The 26171-nt window shown below is 37.8% G+C and overlaps 1 protein-coding gene across 2 annotated transcripts in view; it reads left to right on the forward strand.

Annotated features, from left to right (window-relative positions):
* CFAP54 (cilia and flagella associated protein 54) overlaps positions 1 to 26171 on the forward strand; it is a 300842-nt gene that overhangs the window by 209440 nt on the left and 65231 nt on the right. For both annotated transcript variants that reach the window (XM_059934750.1, XM_059934751.1), the window contains 10 exons: positions 714 to 861; positions 1692 to 1849; positions 2021 to 2200; positions 2305 to 2431; positions 8083 to 8238; positions 9515 to 9620; positions 10569 to 10665; positions 15115 to 15213; positions 15744 to 15885; positions 25792 to 25965. In XM_059934750.1, coding sequence (XP_059790733.1) covers positions 714 to 861; positions 1692 to 1849; positions 2021 to 2200; positions 2305 to 2431; positions 8083 to 8238; positions 9515 to 9620; positions 10569 to 10665; positions 15115 to 15213; positions 15744 to 15885; positions 25792 to 25965 — 1387 coding nt within the window. The remainder of the gene's footprint in view (positions 1 to 713; positions 862 to 1691; positions 1850 to 2020; positions 2201 to 2304; positions 2432 to 8082; positions 8239 to 9514; positions 9621 to 10568; positions 10666 to 15114; positions 15214 to 15743; positions 15886 to 25791; positions 25966 to 26171) is intronic.

Genomic DNA, 26171 nt, shown 5'->3' on the forward strand with positions numbered 1-26171 from the left:
CCTTTATAAAGTGTAATAACGAGGGTAGTAAATCATAAAATAATATATGTTTGGGATGTGAGCAGCACATAGCAGTATAATGTAGTAGATTAAGACTGTGGGCTCTAAATTCAGAAAGATGCAAGCTTGAATCCCAACCTCCGCCAAAATATGATGACATTTAAGCAAATAGTTAGCCTTCCTAGGCTTTGCTTCTCTCATCTGAAAAATAGAGATAATAATAACCCCTCTTGGGCTTGTCAGGAGGATTAAGTGAACTAATGTGTGTGAAGCATGTATCACAGTGCCTGGCCCGTAATAAGCACTCAGTAAACATTAGCTAGTATTACTGATTATTTTTCAGCCTTTAAAATGATGGTCACAAAATTTTTGAAGGTATGGAAACTGCTGATAATATAATTTGCAATGAAAAATTCAGACTGCAAAGCTAGTTTTCAACAGTGAGTACACAGAGAGAAAGAAACGCTGCAAAGCACTTATATGAGGATCAGTGGTAATAGAGGAGCATGGGATTATGGGTGATTTTTGTTTATTTGTTTGTTTCTTGTGTATTTTTTATGTTTCATAGAATGTTCAAGAATAATTTCTAAAATTAAAAATTTAATACTGTTAAATGATATCGATGCTTCCCTTAACTTATGTTACATTTAGCATTAGGCTAGAATTTAGACATTTTTAAATGGAAAGATAACCATCATTTTAATATTGTTTAGGCCACTGAAAGTAAAGATGAAAATGAGTTTTTAGATCCCATTTCCCTAAATTCTCGAGAATATTTCAACATTCATCTGTGGTTGAGGTGCCGCTTAGCATTGGTGACTGCGTTTGTTGCCCAGATTCGTGGCATTGGAATCGTGAAAGGTACAAATATCCTATCTCCATCTCCTTAAGCAAAGTTTTCATAAAATTTAATTTTATTTAGGTAACAGAGGTTTTCTTGGGATGTATTTTATTATACCATTAACATTTTATAACTTCTTAGCTTGATCTGTTTCCAGGATAAAAAATTTAAGTTATTAAATGAGAATAATCATTTTCAGCAGTCCCTTGTATCACTGCAAATGGCATATATATTACTGTATGCAAAGCAGGCAAGGAGATTTCAGAATGCTAATGCACACGCCTTCCTGTCGTCTAGGAAGGCAGCGTAGTTCAGGGGTCCAGAGTGCAGATTCTGGAGCCACTCCCCACTTGAGTTCAAATACTCTATCCACCACTTCCTTGCTGTGTAATCTTGGCCAAATCTCTTAATCCCCCTAGGCCTTAGTTTCCTCCTCTGGAAGATGGAAATGTGGTACCTACTTCATAGGATTATTTCCAGAATTAAATGGGTTAAATTTCTAATGTTCTTAGATTACAGCCTGGCACGTATAAATATTAGTTCTTGCAGTGATTAATAGTTATCTATATGTAAACCTATCTATTCACCCATCTCTACCCATCTCCCAAATTAAATTATTTCATGGAATATCATTATTACTTTTGTAGCATTTGAATACCCTAAAGTACTTCTCCTAAATTACAACACATTTATTTCCAATGTTTCGTGCAGTCTTATTTGTTTTCCGTCTTTACATCTTCCTCTTCTTCTGTATTATACAATATTCCTGTGATAAACACCAAGAATATCATGCGCATATAATTTCTTACTTTCTCAGTGCATTTTAAGTACCTGCATTTGTTTATTTTAGAAAACGATATAACAGATTGTGTGAGCCTCATCAATGAAGTTTGTGTGGAAGCAAAAAGTGCAGGCGACAGGGAGCTACAGGCTGAATTCTTGATGCAAGCTGTAATCATTGGCCTACAAGAAAAGCACTTAAAAGCAGACATCATAAAAAACCTTCAGGTAGGAAGGAAACCTAATTCACGTTGATATTTACCAGAGGATTCCAGTTAGAATAAAAGGAGAGAATTTAAATTTCCATTAGGTACTGAATGCGTAACAGTCAATACATCTGGCTCCTGTTTCAGTGAATTGTGAATGGTACTATCAAATGGAATAATTTTATTTTAATAGGATGTAATACAGTTGCTTGAAGGACGTGAGTTTATTTCTCCTCGATCTCATTTAACACTGGTGAGAAGCATGCTTTTATTGGATGACTTAACAAAAGCCGAGAAATTCAAGGAAACTCCCTCTTCGAAAACAGAAAAATTATATTTGTTAACTCAGTCTCACAACATTCTTATTGAACAGGTGAGAGTGCTTTTGTGTCCACAAGACTCAGAAATTTACTTTTCTGTCTTTTCTTAACAGCATACCACATTAGCTAATTACTCATTACAGTGCTTCTTTTACAGATGCTAACTTTTGGAGAAACAATTGAATTTCCTATATCAAACACTGACTATGCAAGTCCATTACTGCCATTGAAAAATATCTATCTTCCTCACGTCATGTTATTGGCCAAAACAAAAATGAGAATTGGTAAGAACACTTAAACATATATTACATTCAAGTCACTGATGAAAAAGTTTAAGCCATTTTCAGCGAGGCTGTCATGTGAGTGCATTTATCTGGGGCAGTATTTATGAATAGCCAGGTTCCATTTATTTAACAAATAGCTTTTGATCCTTACCATGTGCCAACCTCCCTGTGAGGTCCTGGGAAGCTATTGGAGATTAAAACAGATGTGGTTCCTTCTCTTAGCCTGGGAGACAGAAATACACAACTAAACAAATCATATATAGGAATGCATATTCTATCATTTATCATATTATAAATGTTGTATAAAATATTTTAATATTCAATATTTATACATTGTCATAATATTTATAACAATAAACATTTAATTTTTTATTTATTATTATAATATTTATAAAATTTAATCCAATAAATATTGTATAAAGTAAGATGTGTATTTGATAACAACTAGATAGGAAATCAGCAAGGATATAGAAAGCTTATGTCTGATGATGAATTATGTATATGTATGTAATTATAAATTGTACTTAGTGTTGTAGATGAAGTGGATAAGATCTGCTGATAAAGAACAGCAAAGGGAGGGGTGCCTGTTTAAGTAGAATAATTGGGGAAGGCCTCTCTGGGGAAGTAGTATTTAACCCTGGACTGTAAATGTGAAGCATATGCTTAGTGAAGTCATGCACAGTAGAGGCAGAGAGAGCAGTGAGTTGTAGGCTCTGAGGTCAGGACAGCTTGACATGTTCCAGAACTGCAAGGAGACCAGTATAGACAGAGCAGAGTGGGCTAGGGACAGTCTAACGGGACAGGGTGAGCAGGGGACAGTATATGTTTCCAAAGATTACCTTGGCTGCTGGCTGAAGAATAGAGTGGAGGATAGACCAGAGCCAGCCAAGAATGGATCTGATTGGAGCAGATAGACCAGTAAGCCAGAGGCTTACAGCTCCTTGGAAACCAAGGAGGAGGAGCCAGCCAGTGTTGCTGCCCTTTTCAGGAGCTCACAGACATTGCTTCAAGCTCTCTCTAGGACACTGTCTCTCATCTTTGACCCAAAGCTGCCTACCTCTAGCTCCAAGGCTCTTGTCTATCACAGAGGACAGAAAATCTTGTAACAGCTCTCTCTCTGTTCTAACCTATATTCATCATGCCTTTTTAAAAAAAATGTATTTCTGATGCTTTGACATCGGGAGTCTTGCTGACCAGGGAGGGACTTCCCCTCCCAGGGTTAGCCAGTTCCTAGAGATTAGCAAACCATACTCCTGTGAGGATGTCTTTCATATGCAAACCCATCATTCCAGAGCTTACACCCTGAACTTTTATTGAGCTCTTTTATTGTTCTTTGCTGGGCTCTTACCCTCAGGGCCACTATTTTTCTGCCCCAATCACCCCAGGGACAGGTATAGACTACTAGCAGAGCCCACTGAAATTATACAAACTAGCCAATCCTAAACCTTAGTCTGCTTACCCTACCCACCCACTCCTTCCCACAAAAAACACAATAAAGGCTCTTGCATTTTCTCCTTTCTCCTTCTACCCCCTGACTGACCCTGGTGCTTCCCTGTGTGGCCCTGCGTGGTGTGGTGTGCCCTCCCTCCTCTTGAGAACTGTGAGCAAAAATACTATCTTTTCAATGGCAGTCATCTCCTGACCTGTTGACCTTGTCATACCTGAATAATAACAAACCCACATTTTGAAACATTACCTCTCACCTCCTGGGACCCATTTGCCTCCTGTACCAGCAGCTGCTCAGCTCAGGAGAGGCAGGTGATTGGACTAGAGTGGGGAAGGGAGGGCAACAGAAGTGTGCTCAAACCATCACCTGCCCAGAATCTTTTCCCTTATTCCCCTTCTGCTCCTCCCCCTCATGACTAGTATGGATCATTATTATTATATGATTTTCATCATCATCATCATCATCACCATCATCAGATATGAAATTTATTACCATAGGTAAAGCAGTTCACCCCTATATTGTTGAGTTTCCTCATTTATGAAATTAGGCTGGCATAGCTGACCTCTGGAATTCCTTCCAGCTCGCTGATCCCATGAGAGCTATTTTTCTGTATCTTTGGTCCACAATTTGTTATATTACCAGTATATTTGATTTCTACAAGAACTTAAAGTACAGATTGTGTTAAATTGTACAGATTGTGTTAAACGTATTCTCTGCTTTCCTGCCTTACTAATCTTGAAGATGTGTCACCACTCAGTGGCAATACTGCTGCTGTTTTTTTAGACTCACTTGAAGCAGAACAGCTTGCTTTCTGTTATATTATATTAAATACCAACTTAAAGAACAAAAACCGAAAGCAACTTTTCTGTCAAAACAACGTCAGTTTCACAACTTCTTTTTCACAGAGTTGATGTTTATTGCAAAAAGGAGCACTTCAATATTATGAAGCATAAAATCATCTGATTTGATGCTTTCTCGACAGTTTTCCTTTATAGTGATAGTATAGATTGCATTGCAAGAATAGAGCCACTTAAAAAAATTCTTTTTCTTTGTGAAATCCTCTTACAGAAAAAGACATTTCAAGATTATTTTTTAAAAACAAACAAAAAATAAGCATCATGGTTATTTAAGATTATTTTTTTCCATTAATGACTGAACCTAGAGCTTCCTTATTAGCTGAAAAAGTAGATTACTGATTGTATAATAGGAGTGAAGAAAGGTTCAAGGATAGTGCTGGGGAGTGGGAATATAACAGGGAGTCATCATCTTTGCCTTCGAAGAGCCTATTATCTAGTTAGGGAGAGAGAGAGAAAAGTCAATAATTTCTGTAACAATTCTTTTTTTAATTTTAACAAAAATCTAGGAGACGATTCAGGTACTATTATTATATATTAGTACTATATTATATAGCACTATCTTGCATGTAGTCCATGTATAGTACATATTGTACTATATGTACATATTGTACATGTATATAAGTGCCTCAATGACATGAAAAGACTTGATATTTTTTGTCTTGTATTAATAAACAGCTGTAGTATAATTTGAAACAGTAAGCAAGACATATAAGAATGGGAGATGGGCTTCCCTGGTGGCGCAGTGGTTAAGAATCCGCCTGCCAATGCAGAGGACACGGGTTCGAGCCCTGGTCCGGGAAGATCCCACATGCCGCGGAGCAACTAAACCCGTGTGCCACAACTACTGAGCCTGCACTCTAGAGCCCGTGAGCCACAATTACTGAGGCCTGCACACCTAGAGCCCGTGCTCCGCAACAAGAGAAGCCACCGCGATGAGAAGCCCGTGCACCACAACAAAGGGTAGCCCCGACTCGCCGCAACTAGAGAAAGCCTGCGTACAGCAACGAAGACCCAACGCAGCCAAAAATAAATAAATAAATAAATAAATTAATTAATTTAAAAAATGAAACATGACCCCAGAAAAGAGAATTAAAAAAAGAAAAAAAAAAGAATGGGAGATGTATTGAGATGTGAGGCTGTATGGGACAAATGGTATTAGCATATCCTTATGGCCTAAGATCTTATTGCAGTTCCTAGTTGTTGGGGTTTAAGAACATGGAGTCTGGAGAAAGAATTCTGGTCCAGTTCCCTTGAGGAAATCATTTAACTTCTCTGTGTGTCAGTTTCCTTTCTGGTAAAGTGTAAATAAGAAAGGTACCAGTCTCCCTGGGGTGAAGTGAGTGGAATGTGTAACATATTTAGAAGGGCAGCTAGTTTGTTCTAAGAGCTTTGTAGGTGTCAGCTATTCTCACTGTTCCATGCCTGGCCTCCTTACTCTCCTAGGAAGCCCCGGGAAGCAAGGCTTCAATTTCTTCATCTCCATTTTCTCAGTAAAGTGCTACCATCCCGCCTTGTCCAGAGGAAGGGCTCTGTAACTTCTCCCTGGATAAAGGGCCGGTGACAGGGGTGGGGGTGGGGGGAGAAAGATACTTTTTCTACTGTCCTCCCACTCATATAGCACATTCCTGAACTAAATATTTACAAAAAGTCCTAGGTTTCCTGAAAACTCTTTATAGGGCATGCCATCTTGTATTTAAAATTTTCAGAACTTGAAGGGACCTCAGATATTTTCTAGTTCCGCTGCCTCAAGGCTCAGAGGCACGTAGGGACTTGTTCAAAGTCTCAGATGACATGGTAGCACCAATGACTGGCTTGTACCCAGCGTTTCAGCTACAGCTCAGCAGCTGTATCCTTCTGCAATCCTACACTGTCTTTCTGTTCATACTGCTCTACTGTGCCTGTTACACTATTCTATTAATGCAGTTTTCCCCCCAGTTGCCTTTTACTCTTTATCTCAACGTTTTCCTTCTTTAAACTTAACAAAAGATAAAGTGATCATCAGCTGCCGGCCTTGACAGCTGTATTATCTGGGTAGGCATCCCCGGCCTTTCCCAGGTCTGGCCGGGGCTCCTGTAACCTGCCACCACAGTGTCCAGTGCTTTCACTGCCACACAATCAACCACACCGTGTTTTGATTGCCTGTCTGGCCGTTCTCATTCCCTGTTAGACACTAAGCTCCACGGTCTCTCTCTTAAGGGGTTACTGCAGCGTCATGGTTTAGGGTATGGGCCCTGGAGCTGGACTGCCTAGGTTCAGATCACAGCCCTGCTACTTACTAGTCACGTGACTTTGGGCAAATTACTTAAACTTCACCGTGCCACTGCTTTTTCCTCTGTAACATGAGCATAATAATGGTATCTACTCAGAATTGGGAGGATTGCATGAGATAATGCTTAAGTACTTGGGATGGTACCTGGCATGTAGGAAGTACTTAATGAAACTTACCTGTTATTTTTCACTTTTCTCGTTTTTTATCCAGTGCCTAAGCACTCAGAAAATATGTGTCAAATAAATGTCTGTCTATCTGTCTTTGAGGTGATTAGAAATTAAATCTAATGCCTCTTCAACAATGCAACAATCCTTCATTATGTTAAGTAGTGGTGGGACTGCATAAGAAGTATAACATGTGGCCTTTGTCCATAATGGGTTTGCCAACTAGTTGGGATGACAAAATATGCAATGCGAGCAACCGCTATAGAGCTGAATAGAAATTACCGCCTATTAATATACGCAAATTTTATTGGTAACAAAATAAAACTACATAAAACTTCCAGATGTTTCCCTACTAACAAGCTCATCTTAGGAACACAAAAGTTGTTATGTAGAGCATTATGAAATTTTAGAACTGAAAGAGGCTTGAGAGATTATCCTTCATTTTATTTATATTTATCTTTAAAAAATTTTTATTGGAGTGTAGTTGATTTACAATGTTGTATTAGTTTCAGGTGTACTATCCTTCATTTTAAAAATGAGAAAATGTTGAAATTTATCAAAGACAAAGTTTCAAAGGTCTATTGTTTATAGTTCATTGATATATTTGGGTATTGTGTTTCTTTAAAGCATTTCTTCAACGCTAAAAACTAAAGGCCCCCAGAGTTCTTTTTTTTTTTTTTTTTTTTTTTTTTTTTGACCGTGCCTCAGGGCTTGTGGGATCTCAGTTCCCTGACCAGGGATTGAACCCTGGCCATTGCAGTGAAAGCCCAGAATCCTAACCACTAGGCCACCAGGGAACTCCCTCCCAGAGTTCTTCAGTTGTACCTACTCTGAGAGAAGTCTGGTAACTGGCAGGTTTGTTATGAATACTGTATATCTGTTGTTCCCTCTTCATCCAACTGTCTTTCTTTTAGGACATACAGTGGCCAAGCAAGTATATTATACCAGTGAAAAGAAGGATCCCTCAAAGTGGTTACCTGCCCTTCATCTTTTTGAAATAGCTTTGAAGCTCGCTAAGACATCAGGAACAGAAGAACAAGAGGTGGAAGCTGAAATCTTTTTTCAGAAAGGTAAGATGTATTTAGGGTCAGAACTATGATAAACTTTGAGGATTATTTTTTTCCCATGAACAAAAGCCTTCTTAAAAATCTGGTCACTGATTATACAAAATACTGATTTTACAAAGGGCTTGGTGATGACAAACACCTTGGTATCTCTGCCAAACTCAGTTTTGGATAAAGAAAACATTGCGTATTTTAAGTTTATATCTAGAAAGAAAAAAGTACTCCATTTTCGTTTCTTTTATAATTACAGTTGACCTTCCTTACACAAAGTTTCATGTTTGACTCAGAAATCTCAGCATCAGCCATTTAGCTATAAATAATATTTCTTAAAGAATGCTTGGAAGATATTTTTTTATTTCATTACTTAGCTAAGCATTTTAGCTAATTTCTATAAAAGATACATACCCATTTAAATTAAATAGCTATAGCAATCTATATTTATAACTTATATACAACACACATTTGCATAATACATTCATATAATTTTATTGTGGCCACTTTAGCCATGAGAAAAATGATGATGACAGTTGGAATCACTTATTGAGCATCTACTAGATACTAAGCACTGTAGTTGGTGTTTTACATCTCATATTGCCAGTTCTTACAACAGCACTACAAGGTAGGCATGACCAATCCCAGTTGGCAGATGAGGTGCAGTCTGGGTAAATAACTATCTGTAAGTCCAGACGTGAACTTAACACCAGGTGGCTCCGTGCCCTGTGCCCATGCTGCATGGAAACTGTGAATCCTTTTTATAGTGATTGTAAGATTTGCCTTTCCTGCCCTTCTTGCTACAGAAGTACCATTCCAGCGCCTGCATTTGAAGGCTGCGGCTCACCATGAGGGGTGGGAGCTGTGTGCAAACGAGAGCGTTTGCATCATCTGTGCTGGTTTTCAAGCGTTTGCTGACTTTCTAGGGTTTGTTTTTAGCAAAGATGTTTTCTACGATACCTGCAATGATAGAGGAAAGAAGAAAACGGATTTAGATAAAGGGAATGTGCTACAGGAGGAAGTGGGAGCACAAAGTAAGGAAATGGAGAGGAAAGTAAGATGATAAGAACAGTTGTGTCTGGAAAGTGAGAGGAGGCAGGGGGAGCCTTCCTGGGGAAGGAAGCAACAGCTCTTTCCCCATTGGCTTACCTTCCAGCAAGAAACAAGAGACGGACGGACAAAAAGGACAGCACATTCAGTTTTCCAAATTTCCTGCATAAAATATTTGTTCTGAAGTTCTAAATGATAGAAAAAGGAAAAACCATCTTTGTATATCCTTTTCTTCTTTCAGGCAAAATAGAATGTCAAATATCGATGGAAGAGAAATCTCCAACTTTGCAACTTGAGAGTCTATTTGAAGCTATACAACTGAGCTTGAGACATGATCAAAACTCAGGGTAAAAAAAAAAAAAAAAAAAAGACCTTTCCATTATCATGACAATGTGTGTTTGGGTTTGAGACCCGTGTTCTGGTAGTACATTGACTATTTAAGGCTGGAGCGACTGGGGCACCCTTTTCCCACGGCAGGGCTAGCTCACTGGGGTCCGTTGTGCAACAGGTTCACTGACTTCCTTTTCAAGCTTGATGCTCTTGGCCCTGCTCCAAGGCCTTGTTTACAGTGATGGTTGATGATGGCGGTTAGCGTGGTGACGTACTGGACAGTAAATCGCTCCTAGTCTGTACTCAGATTGATCTCCTGTCAGTCCCAGGTTACAGGAACCTCCACTAGATGTGAAATTGTATCTAGAAGGGATTTATGTGAATATTCACTCTGGTTCAGCAGTACCAAGGCTGGCCAACTCAATTCTGTATAAAAGTCACCTTAAGATGGAGAATAAGCCAGCATTATTACAACTGCACTGATTTAAATGGTCCCATCTGACAGGTTTGATAGTGAATACACAGAACTAACCCATACCGAATCACGGCTTTCAGCATAACTCTATGCGTCTCTTTCGAATTTATTATAATTAGCGTAGGAGAGTAGAGAGAGAGGTGTGGTTTCCCAGGCAGGTTCCTCCAGTCTTGACTGTCACTTCTTTAGTGCCTTGTGTGCTGGAATATTCCAGAATGGTCTTGATGCTGGGCTGCATTGCGGTCATGGCATGGAGTATTGCCAGCACAGGACAAGGTAGAATGCTCAGCTCTCTTCAAGAGCTTTCAATTTCAGTAGGAAGGAAGATGCCCGTGTCTAAGCCACAGGTGCTCTGAAAAGAGGGTGAGTTTGGAACAGATGCTGGTTTTGCCTATTTTTGCCTTTTACTCTCTCAGAAATTGTTGGCACAAGATGCAAAATGATTATGAATGGTGAGCTATCTAATAAGTACAATGCTGTATCATTTTAGGTTGATAAGAGACTCCTACCTCGAAATAGCCCTGTTATTTTTGCACATGAGGAAGCCAAAGAGCAAACTTTCAGCATCACCATTAACACTTCTTAAGGTAACAAACAATTTTATTAGAAATTTAAAGTATGTTGCCTTTGAACTTGCTGATTTTGCTAGCACTGTGCTATGGAAATAAAGAGACTGTTTTTCTTTGTGACTTGAAGAAATTAATTCATTACTTAATGCTCACACTCATATTTAGATACCTCTTTCAATATTTTTACGTAAGACTCTGGAAATAGATTTCATGTGGACATTTTCGCCTGTTAAAATGTTATCCATGAAATGTAGGTGTATATAAATACTCTAAGTCATTAGTATTGATCAGGCGATTGCAGGAAATGACATATTGGTTAAGCAGGTGGACAAGTATGGTTTTCATCACTGATGTGACTTGCAAACAGATCACCTTTTGAAAAGAGTCATTCATTCATTCATCCCATATCTATTGAGCACGTACTATGACCCAGGCCGTATTCTGGAAGGTGATAAAGCAAGGTTCAAGACAGACTCAGTGCTTGCTTCCATGCACTTACTCTTCAGTGGAGGGAGACATAATAAACGTGGAAAGGAAGAAAGCAAGAGGAAGAAAGGTGGGAGGAAGAGAAGTGAAGGAAGGCTGGGGGGGTGCTTTCGGTGGTGAAATTTAGGATTAGGAAATAACTCTGGTTGGTGGGATTGTGAATGACTGTGGTGGAAAGAGGTGGAAGGTGGGATTTGATGGATTGGGAGGGAGCCTGCAAAGAGTGGCAGAGGCGGGTACTCCCTCAAGCAGCACTTCCAAATAAGGGGCAGAAACATCTCCAGGGATCCTGTGATCCTGATGAGGTCTGAGATTTGGCCTTTCTAAGGAGCTCCTGGGTAATGCCTATGCTGCTGGTCTGTGGGCCACACTTGAGTACCAAGGATCCAGACAGAGGGAGATACTCTGGGCAGGAAGTTGGGTGGTTTGGAGGTGGATGAACCCAGTAACTTTGTTTTCATTTTTTAATAAAAACTGTCTAGTTTTTTATTCTTTAAATTTCAGTAGGCGTTATATATTTCATTCTTATTAAATAATCCTCTGACCCACCAAAAAATCTTTCCAGAAAATTTTGATGTCAAATCTCTAATTTTTGAGACAGCATAAACATGATTTAAAACCTTTAGGCAGATAAGCTTTCAGTCAGTTGAACTACTCATATGGTTGCTGCCTTAGGTGGATAGCAGCTATTTTTTTTTCATCAAAATGATTACCTAGAAAACCTGCATTTGTGGTGTGATAAACATCTTTATGTCCAATAAGAGAAAACAAAAATATTTGTTTCCATAGCAATTTGCAATGCAAATTAATAAGATTCTAGGATAGAAGTATATCACCTTTTGGGCCTTCTCTAGGGAGGTGTTTATAATTAATTAAGAGCTTGAACAAATAAGATTTGAGTGAAAAGAATAGTATAATCCTATACAATATAATCATTATTTTCTGTGTATCTTTTTTTTAAAATTAATTAATTAATTAATTTATTTTTGGCTGCATTGGCAGGTCTTTGTTGCTGCGCGCGGGCTTTCTCTAGTTGCGGCGAGCAGGGGCCACTCCTCGTTGCGGTGCGTGGGCTTCTCATTGTGGTGGCTTCTCTTGTTGCGGAGCACGGGCTCTAGGCACGCAGGCTTCAGTAGTTGTGGCTCGCGGGCTCTAGAGTGCAGGCTCAGTAGTTGTGGCGCACGGGCTTAGTTGCTCTGCGGCATGTGGGGTCTTCCCGGACCAGGGATCTAACCTGTATCCCCTGCATTGGCAGGCAGATTCTTAATCACTGCACCACTAGGGGAGCCCATACCACATTTTCTGGATCCACTCAACAGGTGATGGACATACGAATTGTTTCCACTTTCTGGCTATTACGATCAATACTGCTTTGAATATTCATATACAAATTTTTTACGTGGACATGTGTTTTCAATTCCTTCAGGTGTATACCTAAGAATGGAATTGCTGGGTCATATGTCATCTCTCTGTTTAGACTGTTGATGATCTGTTAGATTGTTTTCCAAAGTGGCTGTACCATTGTGTATTCCTACCAGCAGTGTATGAGGGTTCCAACTTCTCCACATCCTTGATAACAATTGTTATTATTTATCTTTTTGATTATAGTCATCCTAGTGGGTATGAAGTAGTATTTCATTGTGATTTTGATTCCCTGATGGTTAATGATATTGAAATCTTTTCATGTGTTTATTAGCCATTTGTATATCTTCTTTGGGAAAATGTCTATTCAGATCCTTGGCCCATAGCCTAAATTGGGTTATCTTTTTTTATCACTGAGTTGTAAGAATTTTTACATATATATTCTAGATATATGTCCCTTATCAGATACATAATTTGCCAATATTTTTCCCAGTTGTGGCTTGTCTTTTCATGCTGTTAATCGTGTCTTTGGAAACAAAAAAGCTTTTAGTTTTAATGAATCCAATTTATCATCTTTTTCTTTTATGTTTTGTGGTTTTGGTAGCTCTTTACCTAACCCCAGATGTTGAAGATTTTCTTGTATGTTTTCTTCTAAAAGTTTTATAGCTTTAATGTTTAAGTCCATGGTCCAATTTGAATTAATCTTTTTTGTAAAGTGTGAGGTAAGGCTCTAAATTCATATTTTTGCACATAGATATCCATTTGTCTCAGCAACATTTGTTGAAAAAACTATCTTTCTTTACTGAATTGCCTTGGCTCCTTTGTCAAAAATTTTATTGATCATAAATGTAAGTATTTATTCCTAGACTCCCAATTCTATTCCATTGATCCATAAATCTACCTTTATGTGAGTATCCATTGTCTTGGTTACTGTGTGGCTTGTAGTAAGTTTTTTGAAATTGGAAAGTACATGCCCTCCAATTATGTTCTTCCTTTTCAAAATTGTTTTCACTTTGAGTCTTTTGCATTTTCATATACACTTTAGAGTCTGCTTGTCGATTTCTGCCAAAAAACTAACAGAATTTTGGTAGACATTGTGTTGAATCTGTAGATCAACTAGTGCACAGTTGGCATGTTAACAATGTCAAATCCTCCAATTCATAAATATGAACTCTCTCTTCATTTATTTAGATATCAATTTTTCTCAATAATGTTTTTTTCAGTGTACAAATTTTGTACATTTTTGTTAAGTTTATTTCTATTGTGAACAGGTATTTTCTTAATTTCACTTTCAGATTGTTCATTGCTGGTACACAGAAATACAGTTGATTTATGAGTATTGATTTTGTATCCTGTGATTTTGCTAATAAACACATTTATTAATTCTAGAGGGATGTGTGTGTGTATCTTGGAATTTTTTATATATAGCATCATGTCTCCTGCAAACAAAGACAATTTAACTTCTTCATTTCCTATCTAGATGCATTTTTTTTCTTTTTCTTGCCTGTTTGCATAAGCTGGTATCTCCTACTCAATGTTGAACACCTCTCAAACCCTCCTCAATAAAGCCTTCCTCTCAATTCAAAATGAGCTCTGTTTTTTGAATGTGTGTGTCACTAATTGTTCTTACAATATTGTTATTTAATGTTATTCTGTATTCTTCACTCAATGCCTATTAGCCTTGTTTCCAGAATTAAACAGGTGAATTGCCCAAGCTTATATAGTCAGTAAGCTGGCAATGGCTACACCAGAACCTAAGTAGTTTTATTACAGTTGGTGACTGGGGTCTCCATATTTGGGACAGGACTATATTGCTTAGATTTTAGATTCCCCATGGGCAGATCTCTCCAGGTCTCATCTGTGTACCTCCAAGCTTAACACTTGATCTGGGCCAGGCCACCTTTGTGCATTGTATTTCCTGCTCTGGCATTAGCTTTATTCATTGCATTTCTTTTTCCTTGGGAGTCTTATAGCCAGAAATAAAAGACAGATATTTTTGTTATTGCTTGTTTTATTCTGGAGTTTTGTTGAAGATTTTAAAAATCGGCCAAAATATGAGCATCAAAAATTAGAACAAGCAATCTAATTGAATAGTTTTTACAGATTAGTTAATCTTTAAAATTGACTATTAATACTTCCTTTAAGTAATATTCTTGTTTCTGATGTCTTTACACACAATATGTATTCAATTTCTAGATCCTCTATTAAGATGGTAAATAACATTTACTTAAAATGCAGTTTGTGTTTATTTTATTGTTATTCAAATAATGTAAGCTTATCTAGAAAATCACAAAAAAAGATAAAAATAATTAAATTACCCTTAGAACCTGGGATAACCACTGTTGATAATTTTCTCTGCTTGTGTATACAGGGAATATATGTGTATACCTATCTTTTAAAAAATGGGATATTTTGCATGCTGTTTTGTAAGCTACACTTTTCTTTTGCTTAAGATAGTTTGGATGTCTTTTCATGTCAATAGATGAATATACATTATTACACTTAATGGCCATATAGTGTTCCACTAAAATCTCATCTTCAGAAGATGAGAAAATCTATCATGAAACTTTATGATGTCTTTATCTATCTTTATCATAAAACATTTGCCATATTTTTTAGGCTCTTCCCAGAAGGCATAGTTCTATTAAAGAACCAACAGTAAATAAATCTGAAATGCACAGTTTATTTGCCTGGATTGCAATAAGAGCTGCTGCACAGGTTGGTGTGAGTTTTATTTAACTCTTCTTTTTATCGTCACATCTGTTAAGGCAACACAGTGTATTGATACAAGAGAAAGGAAGATACCATATTCTTTGGGATTTGCACCAATGATGTTTCTTTGGGAAGATTAGAAGTGCTCTTTATATGTGTAGTGTTTTTAATCGCTATTAGCCAGACTTGGTTTGATTCAACCTTTCTTTAATGAAAATAATGGGAGATACACATGTGCATATATTTGACACACATTTTGGCAAGTATCTGTCATAGCTAGGGGAGGTAGCCTATTCAAAATGACTTATTTATTGATTAAATTGTCAACATTCATGATTTGTTTGACTATGATATATACTGCATGTTGGGGATCACATGTTGTTTTTCAGTTTGTCTTTATTTTTTCCCTAATGTGTACCAAATGTTATTTTATGAATTTGCTTTTTCACATTATTTACCTAATGGATAATCTATGAATTATCTAAGAAATCTAAGAAAGCTTACATTTATGAACTCTAATTATGCATTAATTTTAGGTCAGTGAGGCTGTGCTGGCAGTCAACCTACTTATCGGAAAGAAGAATTCTAGAACTGATAAAGTTAGTCAACGGGCATTACCGAATATCCCAGAATTTGCCACCATGGATCTTTTGTCTTCATACACAGATTATTTGCTTGGTATGTTTGAATGTTAGGCATTTTATAAAATTGTAATATGCGTAATGTGTAATCAAGTTTCAGAGGTTTAATTGTAGAGATTTTAACTTAAAAAGACAATAGTTTGGGGAGCCTCTGGGAGAGGATGGGGTCTTAGGATCTAGCTGCTAAAACATAGGGGCCTCAGCTCACTGTACATACATACATGACACTCCATATGCTGCTGCATTTCAGATGCAGGGCTCTGTGAAAAAATGGTATTTCCTGATGTCTGTTTATTTTCCAGTTCACACATTTCAAATGAGACCTTTTGGGATTATTTATTTGAGGGACCTTCTCTGATCCTCTAAAATGTGTACTCACTCTTACACTCTCATATGGCTCCCTGTCCTTTTTCTTAGTTGTTTTATATTTGTGTGTGTGTGTGCCTGTGCACGTTTGAACTATTTCTCTTATTAAACTATTGTCAGCTTCCTGAGAGCAGGGACTTTAGCTATTTGATTTGCTGCTCTGTCTACAGAAAATCACACATTGCTTACACATAGCCGGCATTTGATATTAATATTTGTTAAATGAACGAATGAGAGGTTAGCGGAATTTAAACTTGACCTTACTGCTATGTTTTTTCTTACTTATGACGCCTTTGTTGGTTAGTAAACTATAATGTAAACCTCTAAGTCAGATCAGCAGTAACATAGATATTGAACAGTCACTTACGCGTTTGCCTGTTCATTTATTCAAGAAGTATTTATTGAGTGCTTCTTGTGTGCTAAGCACTTAGATAGGTTCTAAGGAGCCAGGTACTGGAATCTTACTTCCAGAAGGATATTTTAGGAATAACAGTATCTAATTTTGCTTGTCACTAGGTGAGCATTGAGCCAAAGGGAATGAAAGTGTTAACTTTAACCTGATGGGGGTGGGAACAGTCTTCCTAAAGCCTCTGAAATCACACCTATACGCAGTAGCTTACTCTGCTGAAGTGTGAAATCAAACTTAGCTGAAGAGTTCGTGTCTGAAATCATCTCCTTTATGACTCTCTCCTGAAGAATAGGTGGCCCAGACTATTTTCCAACCTAAAAATGGTTTGCCCTGAGGTTAAACCATCAGATGGATTTTTATGCCAAGGTATTGTTTCCTTATTTTTATTGCCTTCATGCCTAGTAGGATTTTGCTTCATCAGATTTCCGGACCGTGGCCTGGATCTCAGACTGGGTGCATGGCCTTCCTTAGAGTCCCCATAGATAGGCTCCCAGGGGACAAAGCAGGGCAGTCTGGCAGCAGGGGCTGGTCACCGCTTTTTTCTCTTGACACCGCTCGTCAACTCAGTTCTCCCTGGTTCAGAATGCCAGGACGGCAGTCCTCTTAGAAGCACACATTATTGTTTTGCTACAAAGAGAATGCAATATTAATAATGAAGAGGGTTCAACTTATACTTTGATCCTGTCAAACCATTTAATTTCTCTCAACCTCATTTGTCCTAATCTGCAGACTGAGTGAATTAGATTTATTTATGGATAAGACTGAAATCTGAAAGCTTTAAGACTGTGATTCAACATGGCTGAACATGGCTTCCAACATGGCTATTTCTTTTTCATAATGGCCCCGTATTACCTCTGAAACATCTGTCTACTTTATCCTAGACACTTTCTTGTTTTACCAGTTTTTAGGCCAGGGATAACAAATAAGTTTCATCTAAAATGCTGTATTAATCAGTTATTGGCAAAATTATATTGTATACCAAACGACCCTAAAACTCAGTGGCTAGAACAACATGACTTCATTCTTTTACTTGTCTCATGTGTTCTGCTTCAGGCTGCAGGCTGAGTTCATGTGTACTCTGTGTACATTTGTTATGAGACCCAGGCTAAAGAGGTTGTGGCTACCTGGGGCCTGCTGTTCTCAGGGTATAAACCAGAGCACAAGACCAAGACCAAGCACAGAAGCACACTTGAGGCCTTTCTTCACATTACATCCCATTAGGCATAGCAAGTCATATGGCCAAGTCCAATACCAGTGAGGCAGGGAATTAGACTCTGCCTGTAGAGGAAGGAAGAGGGGTGTGAATGTTTGTGGAATGATAATCCAAACTATCACTTATGACACGTTCAATCTATGGCTGGTAGCCGCCTGAGAAGAATTCTGAACTTCTGTATGGAAACACTGGAAAAGGTGCTGTGGTGATCAGTTAGTAATGTCACCCGTGGGCAATGGCATCCCCTAACCAGATGATCTTAGTTGATCCAAATGGGCAGGTAGTCTTCATCTCAGCTCTGCTTATTACTAGAATTTATGCTTTACTTTTCTATTTCAGTGGTTTTCCTAGCATCTTCCAATTTTCAGTTTTCATTTTGTACCATTAGCACTCCTTTACTGTTGTACCAAGATAGTAATTTGAAATGACCAAATTTTAAAGTCCAATTCATTTTGTATTTTGCCTTAAGAATAATAATTTTGCCCTCCAGTATTTTCCTAGCAGACTGATCGTTAATTCATGTTATGATTTCCCTCACTTCAGTATTTGGGTTAGAAGGAAATATTGAATCCCCAACTGATTGCTGCAAATACCCAGATGGCAGTGAGGTTCATATTATAATGAATTGCTAAAGGGAAACAATAACAAATAAAAATTGTTTGATTTTCCTTGCATTAGCATATATTAGCATCCAGGAGAAAACCCCCTCAGTGATTTACCTTCACTAGCATTGACCTGTACACGATGTGGTAAATGATATTCATTGTTATTGTGTGCAGAGCCCTGTACCAGATACTTCTGTCCAGAGGGAGGGAGAAGTCACAGAACACACCAAGGAGTGGGTCTTGCCTTCCATGAGCTTCCAGTCTTTGACCATCAGAACAGGCATCCACTTTGAAATTATATAAATGCGTCTTTTAAGAGGACCATATTAATTAATGGAGGCAGATTAATGTATTTTAAGCTAAAGCTGGACACAGGTGGGGTGGGCATATGAGTTTATTAGGAACTTTTTTTTCTGGAAGAAGTACATGTGGGGCAGATACAAATGAATTGGAGGCATGGATACCAGATAGGAGGGGGAGCTCATTTTCTCAGCAGAGCAGTTGACAATCAGAGAAGCATGGTGAGAAAATAGACCAGTCACGTGTGGAGGATGGAATATAGATCATCTTGCCAGAACCAGAGAGCAATTGTATGATGTCTATAGAACAATAAGAGAATTGAGTGTTGTAGCTGGTCCAATTTATTGAGGTTTCTTTTACATTGTCTTGTAGGAATAGAGACCCTGAAATGATGCTACTGGCAATATGGGACCATATTTAGATTGAATGCAAAAAAAAACATTTACTCCATGTCTACTCTGGGCCCAGTTATATTCAAATATATACCATCCTTTTGTCTTGATTTTCCTGTGGGCTTAATAAAAAATTCAGCTAGGATTAAAAATTATTAAATTCTATAATACACTTTGAATTAAAAGCAACATTTAGGATTAGTGGTTCCGGATGCAGCCTCTCACAACTAAATACACTTGATATGTGGAAAAATATAAATACGTGTCATGCCAAAAATGAATGTTGATGAACCTACTGTCAGAACATAGAGATCTATGGAGCAGAACTGAGAATCAACTGACCGAGAATCAACGAGTACATGCTTTGCCTCTTGAAGCAGAGAAAACCTTCCATCCTGAAAAAAGTATGATTTGTCTTTCCCATACTGCCTTGCCCCTGGCTCAGAGACATGGATCAATGCCAACTAAAAACTGGGATGTCATTCCTCTACTGCTCTCTTGGCTTTTTCTATTCCTCTGAGACACAATTTTCTATAGTGGTGGGGAACTAGAGAGACACATTATATCCTCAAATCCTGAATAATTAAACCACTTACAGGTGAGAATGGAGATAAATCATTCATGCTTACAACAGTGATTGTGTGTGTGTGTGTGTGTATGAGCAAGTGTGTGTATATGTGCTGTATCAATCCAAAGTGTCAGCAGTTCATACAATGAGGGTGTGATGAGAACCATCCTCAGCGAAGCAGAGCTGTGCTGGGCCGATGTCTGCAAGAGTCTAGATGTTCCACTCAGAGCTCTGCCCTTTGATCACGTAAATCTGAGAAAGGACGGTACCATGACCAAGGGCAGAGCATACGTTCTCCACTCTCTATTGTCAGACACGAGGCATGAAGAGACCCTATTCTAGACAGAGTCAACTGTGAGAAAATAAGAAACAACAGATGGCACATGTGAGAAAATATTGCCACATGAACGCAATGGAATGCTATCCTGAAGACTCAGAGGAAGATTGACCCTTGAAGGAACCAAAGGAAATCTAACAAGATGCTTTGAAACTCTTAGCAGAGCCTAAGCAGTCACTCCTGATGCTGTGTGCTGGTGCTTTCTTGTGTGATTTCATTTATCCTTTAGGAAAGTCCTGTGAGAGTGTCACTGTGCACATTTATTAAATGAGGCAAGGTGCTGGGAGAGGTTATTGAACTCTGGGTGATAGTTCACAGATAATAGAGACCCTCATCTATACAATTCTAAAGGCAGTGCCCTGGATCGTTGTGTTGGGTGTGATAAATAAGTTATACCAGGAAATCAAAATGCAGAATTGATACTTCTGGTCAACCTGTTGGCCTGAGCTGGCATGAAAGATGCTTCTGCCCTCCCCAATAGAAACCTATTACAAGGCTGGATAAAATAGAACCAAAATTGTTTTAATTTATAGCTGAGCATGAAATCAGGAAAGGGAGATCCCAAGTTACCAAAGTAAAATGAGAAATTTTAAACAAGTGCTGCAGCTGAGGACTCACTGGAGCAGGAACAGCCGGGGCTGGGACTTGAATGCCTGGTGAAAGAAGGGGTCTGGAAAGAGGGCCCCGCAGGTAGGGAAAGTCAGAACCTAGCTAACTGCATAAAATTGGGGTTCAGAGAGGGCTTGTCCACAAATTGAGGACTAGAAGTATGCTGCCCACTGGCCTGCGTAGCTGCAGAGCAACATGCCAAGTGCCCAGTGAGGGCCAAAAAGCAACCACAGGGGAGAAGTCAGAAACCACCTAAGACTGTGAGGTTGGAGTTCACGCCTCCTGAATGATGCAGGGAAATTAGCATAAATGCCCAGAACCAGTGAAAGCATGCAGATCTGGCTGGGGATAGTGGAAACTGTGGCAAAGGGATACTCTTCAATGCAGGGTATAAGGGACTCTCCCTCCAAAAAATTCTTCTGAAGATAAAGATAGCACAGATAACACCTGGACAAATTTTGGCATCATTTTTGGATTATAAAGAGGAAGAAAAAAAATGTAAACAGTCAGAAAAAGCAGACTTTCTACAAAGGAACAGAAATTGAACTGGTCTTAATTTTTCTCTGTGACATTAAAGACCAAATGACAGGGACTTCCCTGGTGGTCCATTAGTAAAGAATCCACCTTCCAATGCAGGGGACGCTGGTTTGATCCCTGGTCAGGGAACTAAGAGCCCACATGCCGCGGGGCACCTAAACCTGTACACCCCAACTACTGAGCTCGTGCGCCTCAGCTAGAGAGCCTGCATGCCTCAAACTACAGAGCCCACATGCTCTGGAACTTGCACTCCACAACTAGAGAGAGAAAACCCACACGCCGTAACTAGAGAGAAGCCCGCGCACCGCAAAGAAAGATCCCATCCACGTCCCTCAACAAACATCCCACGTGCCGCAACTAGGACCCGACACAGCCAAAAATAAATAAATAAATAATAAATAAATCTTTAAAAAAAAAAGACCAAATGACATTGGCCAGATATGTATCGAGGTTCTTTTTTTCTTTTAATTTAGTTCAATTTTTTGCATAGGTAATTTATTCTCAAGAATCACAACTCAAAAGTCATAAAAGGGTATGGAGAGAATGTCTCCCTTCCATCTTCTCTGCAAGCGCCTCAGTTCTCCTCCCCAGAGGCAGTCAGTGTTGTCAGAATATTAAGGTCCTATTCCTGCTGTAACAAATAACCACAAATTTAGTGGCTTAAAGCAACACAATATATTATCTTACAGTTCTGGAGTTCTGAAGTCCAAAATAGGCCTTACTGGGCTAAAATTAAGGTGTCAGCAGGGCTACATTCCTCTGGAGGCATTGGGGGAGAATGTTTCCTAGGCTTTTTCAGCTTCTAGAGACCACCTGAGTTTCTTGGCTTGTGGCCCCTTCCTGCAGCTTCCAAGCCATCAGAGTAGCATCTTCAGTCTCTCTGACTCTGATACTCTCAGTCTTCTGCTTCCCTTTTCTACATATAAAGACCCCTATGATTACACTGAGCCCACATGGATAACGTAGGATAATCTCCCCATTTCAAGGTCAGATGATAGGCAACCTTAATTCCATCTGCAACCTTAATTCTCCTTTGCCCTGTAACCTAACATATTCACAGGTTCTGGGGATTAGGGCGTGGAAATCTTTAGGGAACCATTATTCTGCCTACCACAATTGGTTTCTTGTGTTCTCTACCAGAGATATCACATGCTTCTACAAACTGTCAAGGTTCTGTTATAGAGGACAGAATCCACTCCAATTTGTTTAAGCAGGAGGAGATTTATTAAAGGACTTTCAAAATCCCTGTGAGGGCTAAAGAAATAAATTCCAGGCTGAGCATCCAGAAATGACTAAGCCATACATAACTGGATCACCAAAAAGGAATGCAGGTTTTTGTTTTCTTTTGTTTTATAAAGTGTCTTAGTCTGTTCGTGCTGCTATAAGAAAATACCACGGACTGGGTAGCTTATGAACAACAGAAATGTATTTCTTACAGGTTTGGAGGTTAGAAGTCCAATATCAGGGCAGCAGCAGATTCAGTGTCTGGTGAGGGCCCGCTTTCTGGTGCACAGATGGTGCCTTCTTGCTTTGTCCTCACGTGGTAGAAAGGGCTAGGGCTCTCTGGAGCCTCTTTGATAAAGGCACTAATACCATCACTTTGGGGGGTTAGGATTTCAACATATGAATTTCAGGAGGGTGGGAACACAAATGTTCAGACCATAGCATAAGGGAAGCTGGAGAATCAGAAATCTGCCTGCAAAACAGGAAGACTCTGCTCTAGCTGCAGCCTCAACAGCCACACCACATCTGCCAGAATCCACACAAGCAAAAGATGCTTTGACTCTTGTCTTCTGCACCACTTATCACAGTGCCAACTTCAGGTCTTTCGTGAATGCACTGAATTTGTGATACCTAAATCTCATCCAGGGCCCTAGCTGCAAGGAAATCTCAGAAATGTGATTTTTATCTCTGCAACTTCTTCAATATAGGTAAGCACATTCAGAGATTAGGAAAAATGTTGAGTGAACCAATATGGTGCACACTAATACACTGATATATTTTTCCCTTAAAAATACAAATAATAGTATAACCATTAGTATGCATAATTTTATGCTTCTTCCTCATTGTTTTTCTTCAACCTAATGTAAGTGTATCTGTTGGCAATTTTTTCAAATCAATACGTAGCTTCTTTTTATTGTTGCATAATCTTTATAAAGATGCACCATAATTAGTCTTCCTTTGATAGATATTTAGGTTGTTTCTACCCTTTTGCTATTACATACAAATTTGCTCTAGATATACATATATCACATATATATCTATTGACCCAATAGATATACTAACCTATGTACAAAGTTTTATATACATATGATATATATGTATATTTATAAATGTCATATGTATATGATTTATATATATAGTATATGTATAATTATATATGTATAAAATCTTGTTCATAAGCCAGTATATTGATTGGGTCAATTCCCATAAGGAAAATTTCTGGATCAAAGGGTAGAATCATTTGTAATTTTGATAAGGTTTGCAAAACACCTTCCATAAAGGTTATGCCAATTTGTTTTCCTGCCAGTAATTAATAAAAGGTCTTTTTTCCCCATACCCTTGTTGACACAGGTATATTATAAACATTTTTAAACCTTTGTCAATATAGTAGGAAGGGAAGGTTTAATTTTAATTTACACATCTCTTTCTAGGACTAAGCTTAAGCATCTTTTGTGTGAACTTTCTGCCCATGATTTACTTTTTTTTTTTTTTTTTTGAGTTGGTTTTTTTCCGTTACCTTTTCTTTAAAAATTTGTAGAAGCTCTTAATTATAGAAATCAACCCTTTAACTGTGATATTATTTGCAAATATATTTTTTCAATTATCAGTTATTATTTAGCCTTCTTTATGGTGGTTCTGTCCCATGAAGAAACTTTTTATTTCTAAATGGTATACATTATTAACCTTTTCTTTGGTAAGTTTTGCATTTATGTCATAGTTAGAAAGGTTTTGTCTCTATTCTGAGACTATAAATAAGTTCTCCCACGGACCCTTTTACTAATTTATGGAAATCTATTTGGAATATGTAAAAAATAACAAATGGATACAATTTTAGTTTTTCCAGATGGCTACCCTATTTCTGTACTTTTTACTCATTTCCTATTGATCTGTCTATTCAGGTTTCAGTACCACACAGTTTTAATTATTGTAGCCTTATAATATATTTAATCTCTATTAGAGTAAATCCCCACTCATTACTCTTTCTTTTCAAAATTGTTTTTCTTGTCTTTTATGGCTTTTTTTTACTTTGGAAGCAGCTTATCTAGTTAAAAAAGCTCTCTCATAATTTCATTGGCGTTTCGTTACCTTTATACTTTATCTTAGAAATAACATATTTTTCTTCTATTGAGTCATCTTAACCAAGAATATTTTATGTCCTATATTTTTTAGTTCATGCCTTTTAAAAAAATATTAGTCCCTTAGGAGTGTTTTAATGTTTTCTTTAAATAGATCTTGTATACTTCTTGTCAGGTTTATTTCTGGATATTTTACCTTTTTACTGGTATTGCAAAATTTTTTTGTTAGATTTCTACTGGTTGTTGTTTTTGTGTGGAGGCTATTGATGTCTCTATATTACTTTATTATCTTTAGGTATTTTTCTCCACTTTACCTTTCATGAGCAAAGTCTGGGTCAGTAAATGTTTTTATAAAGGGCCAAATAGTAAATATTTTACGCTTTGTGGTCTCTGTTGCAGCTATTCAACTCTGCTGTGTTAATGTGAAAGGAACCATAGACAAAATGTAAATGAATGAACATGGCTGTATTCCATTAAGGCTTTAGTTATGGACACTGACATTTGAATTTCATAAAACTTTCACATGTCACAAAATACTATTTTTTAAATTTTTTCAACCACTTAAAAATGTAAAAACCATTCTTAGCTCATGGGTCATACATAAACATGCATGGGCCTGATTTGTCCCATGGACTATAGTTTCTGCCTTATGGATTTAGTTAATTCATTTTAAATGCCATCAAATTAATGCCTGTATTTATTTGTTCAAGTTTCCTTTTTCTTTTTTTTGGTAATACAAACAGTGCTGCCATGAGTATCTTCTGCAAGACTCCTGGTACACATATATGAGTATCTGCATTTAAAATTTTATTAGACCCTGCCCAGGAATTTGCTTTCACAAGTGCTGTATGAGAATTCTGGTTTCTTCACATTATTAACAATATTTATTATTTTCAGATTTTAGTTTCTGTTAATTAATTCCTGAGGAATGTGAAATGGTATTTCATTTTAAATTGCGTTTATCTGATTTTTAATGATGCTAAACATTTTGGCCATTTGGGTTTCCTTTTCTATGAGTTGCCTGTTGAAATTTTTTGCCCATGTTTCTGTTGAACTATCTGACTTTTTCTTATTGATTACATAGTAGAGAAAAAATAATTTGTGTATTCTAAATATCTTTTCTCAGTCTATGGTTTGTCATTTAACTGTGTGTTTGGTGTCTTTTGTGATATAAAATTTTTTTTAATTGAATGCAGTCCTAAGCGTCAGTATTTCCTTTATGAGTTTTGCTTTTCTTTTTTCACATATGGTTATTTTTCAAGGAAAGCATATTTGTATTCCAATTTTTTTTTTTTTTTTTACTTTCAGACAACTACCAAGTTGCCTTCCAGACTGCCTGTACCTTCTCTTACCCTAGTGATGAGATATATGAGAATGTAGATACTGGGAAAAAAACCCCAATTAAAGTGGATATTACATGGATTCTTCTGCTGCGCTATTATATTCACCTGCAAAGAATTAATAATATGAGCAAACTGCTAGGTAGGCCTTTGCTGTGTTAAGAAAGAATATATTCCTTTCCAGTTATTGTTTAAGTCATATTTCTTATTTAGAATTATAAAATACTTTTGACTTCTTTCTGAGTGAACTCTCATCAGAAGATGGAAATTTTGGGGGTTCTTAAACTGAGATACATGGACCTTTGGATAGAACTGTATTTCAATGTATTTAAAAACGTCCTTAGAAGG

This window comes from Balaenoptera ricei, chromosome 10, assembly GCF_028023285.1.
Source record: "Balaenoptera ricei isolate mBalRic1 chromosome 10, mBalRic1.hap2, whole genome shotgun sequence".
Classification (NCBI taxonomy): Eukaryota; Metazoa; Chordata; class Mammalia; order Artiodactyla; family Balaenopteridae; genus Balaenoptera; species Balaenoptera ricei.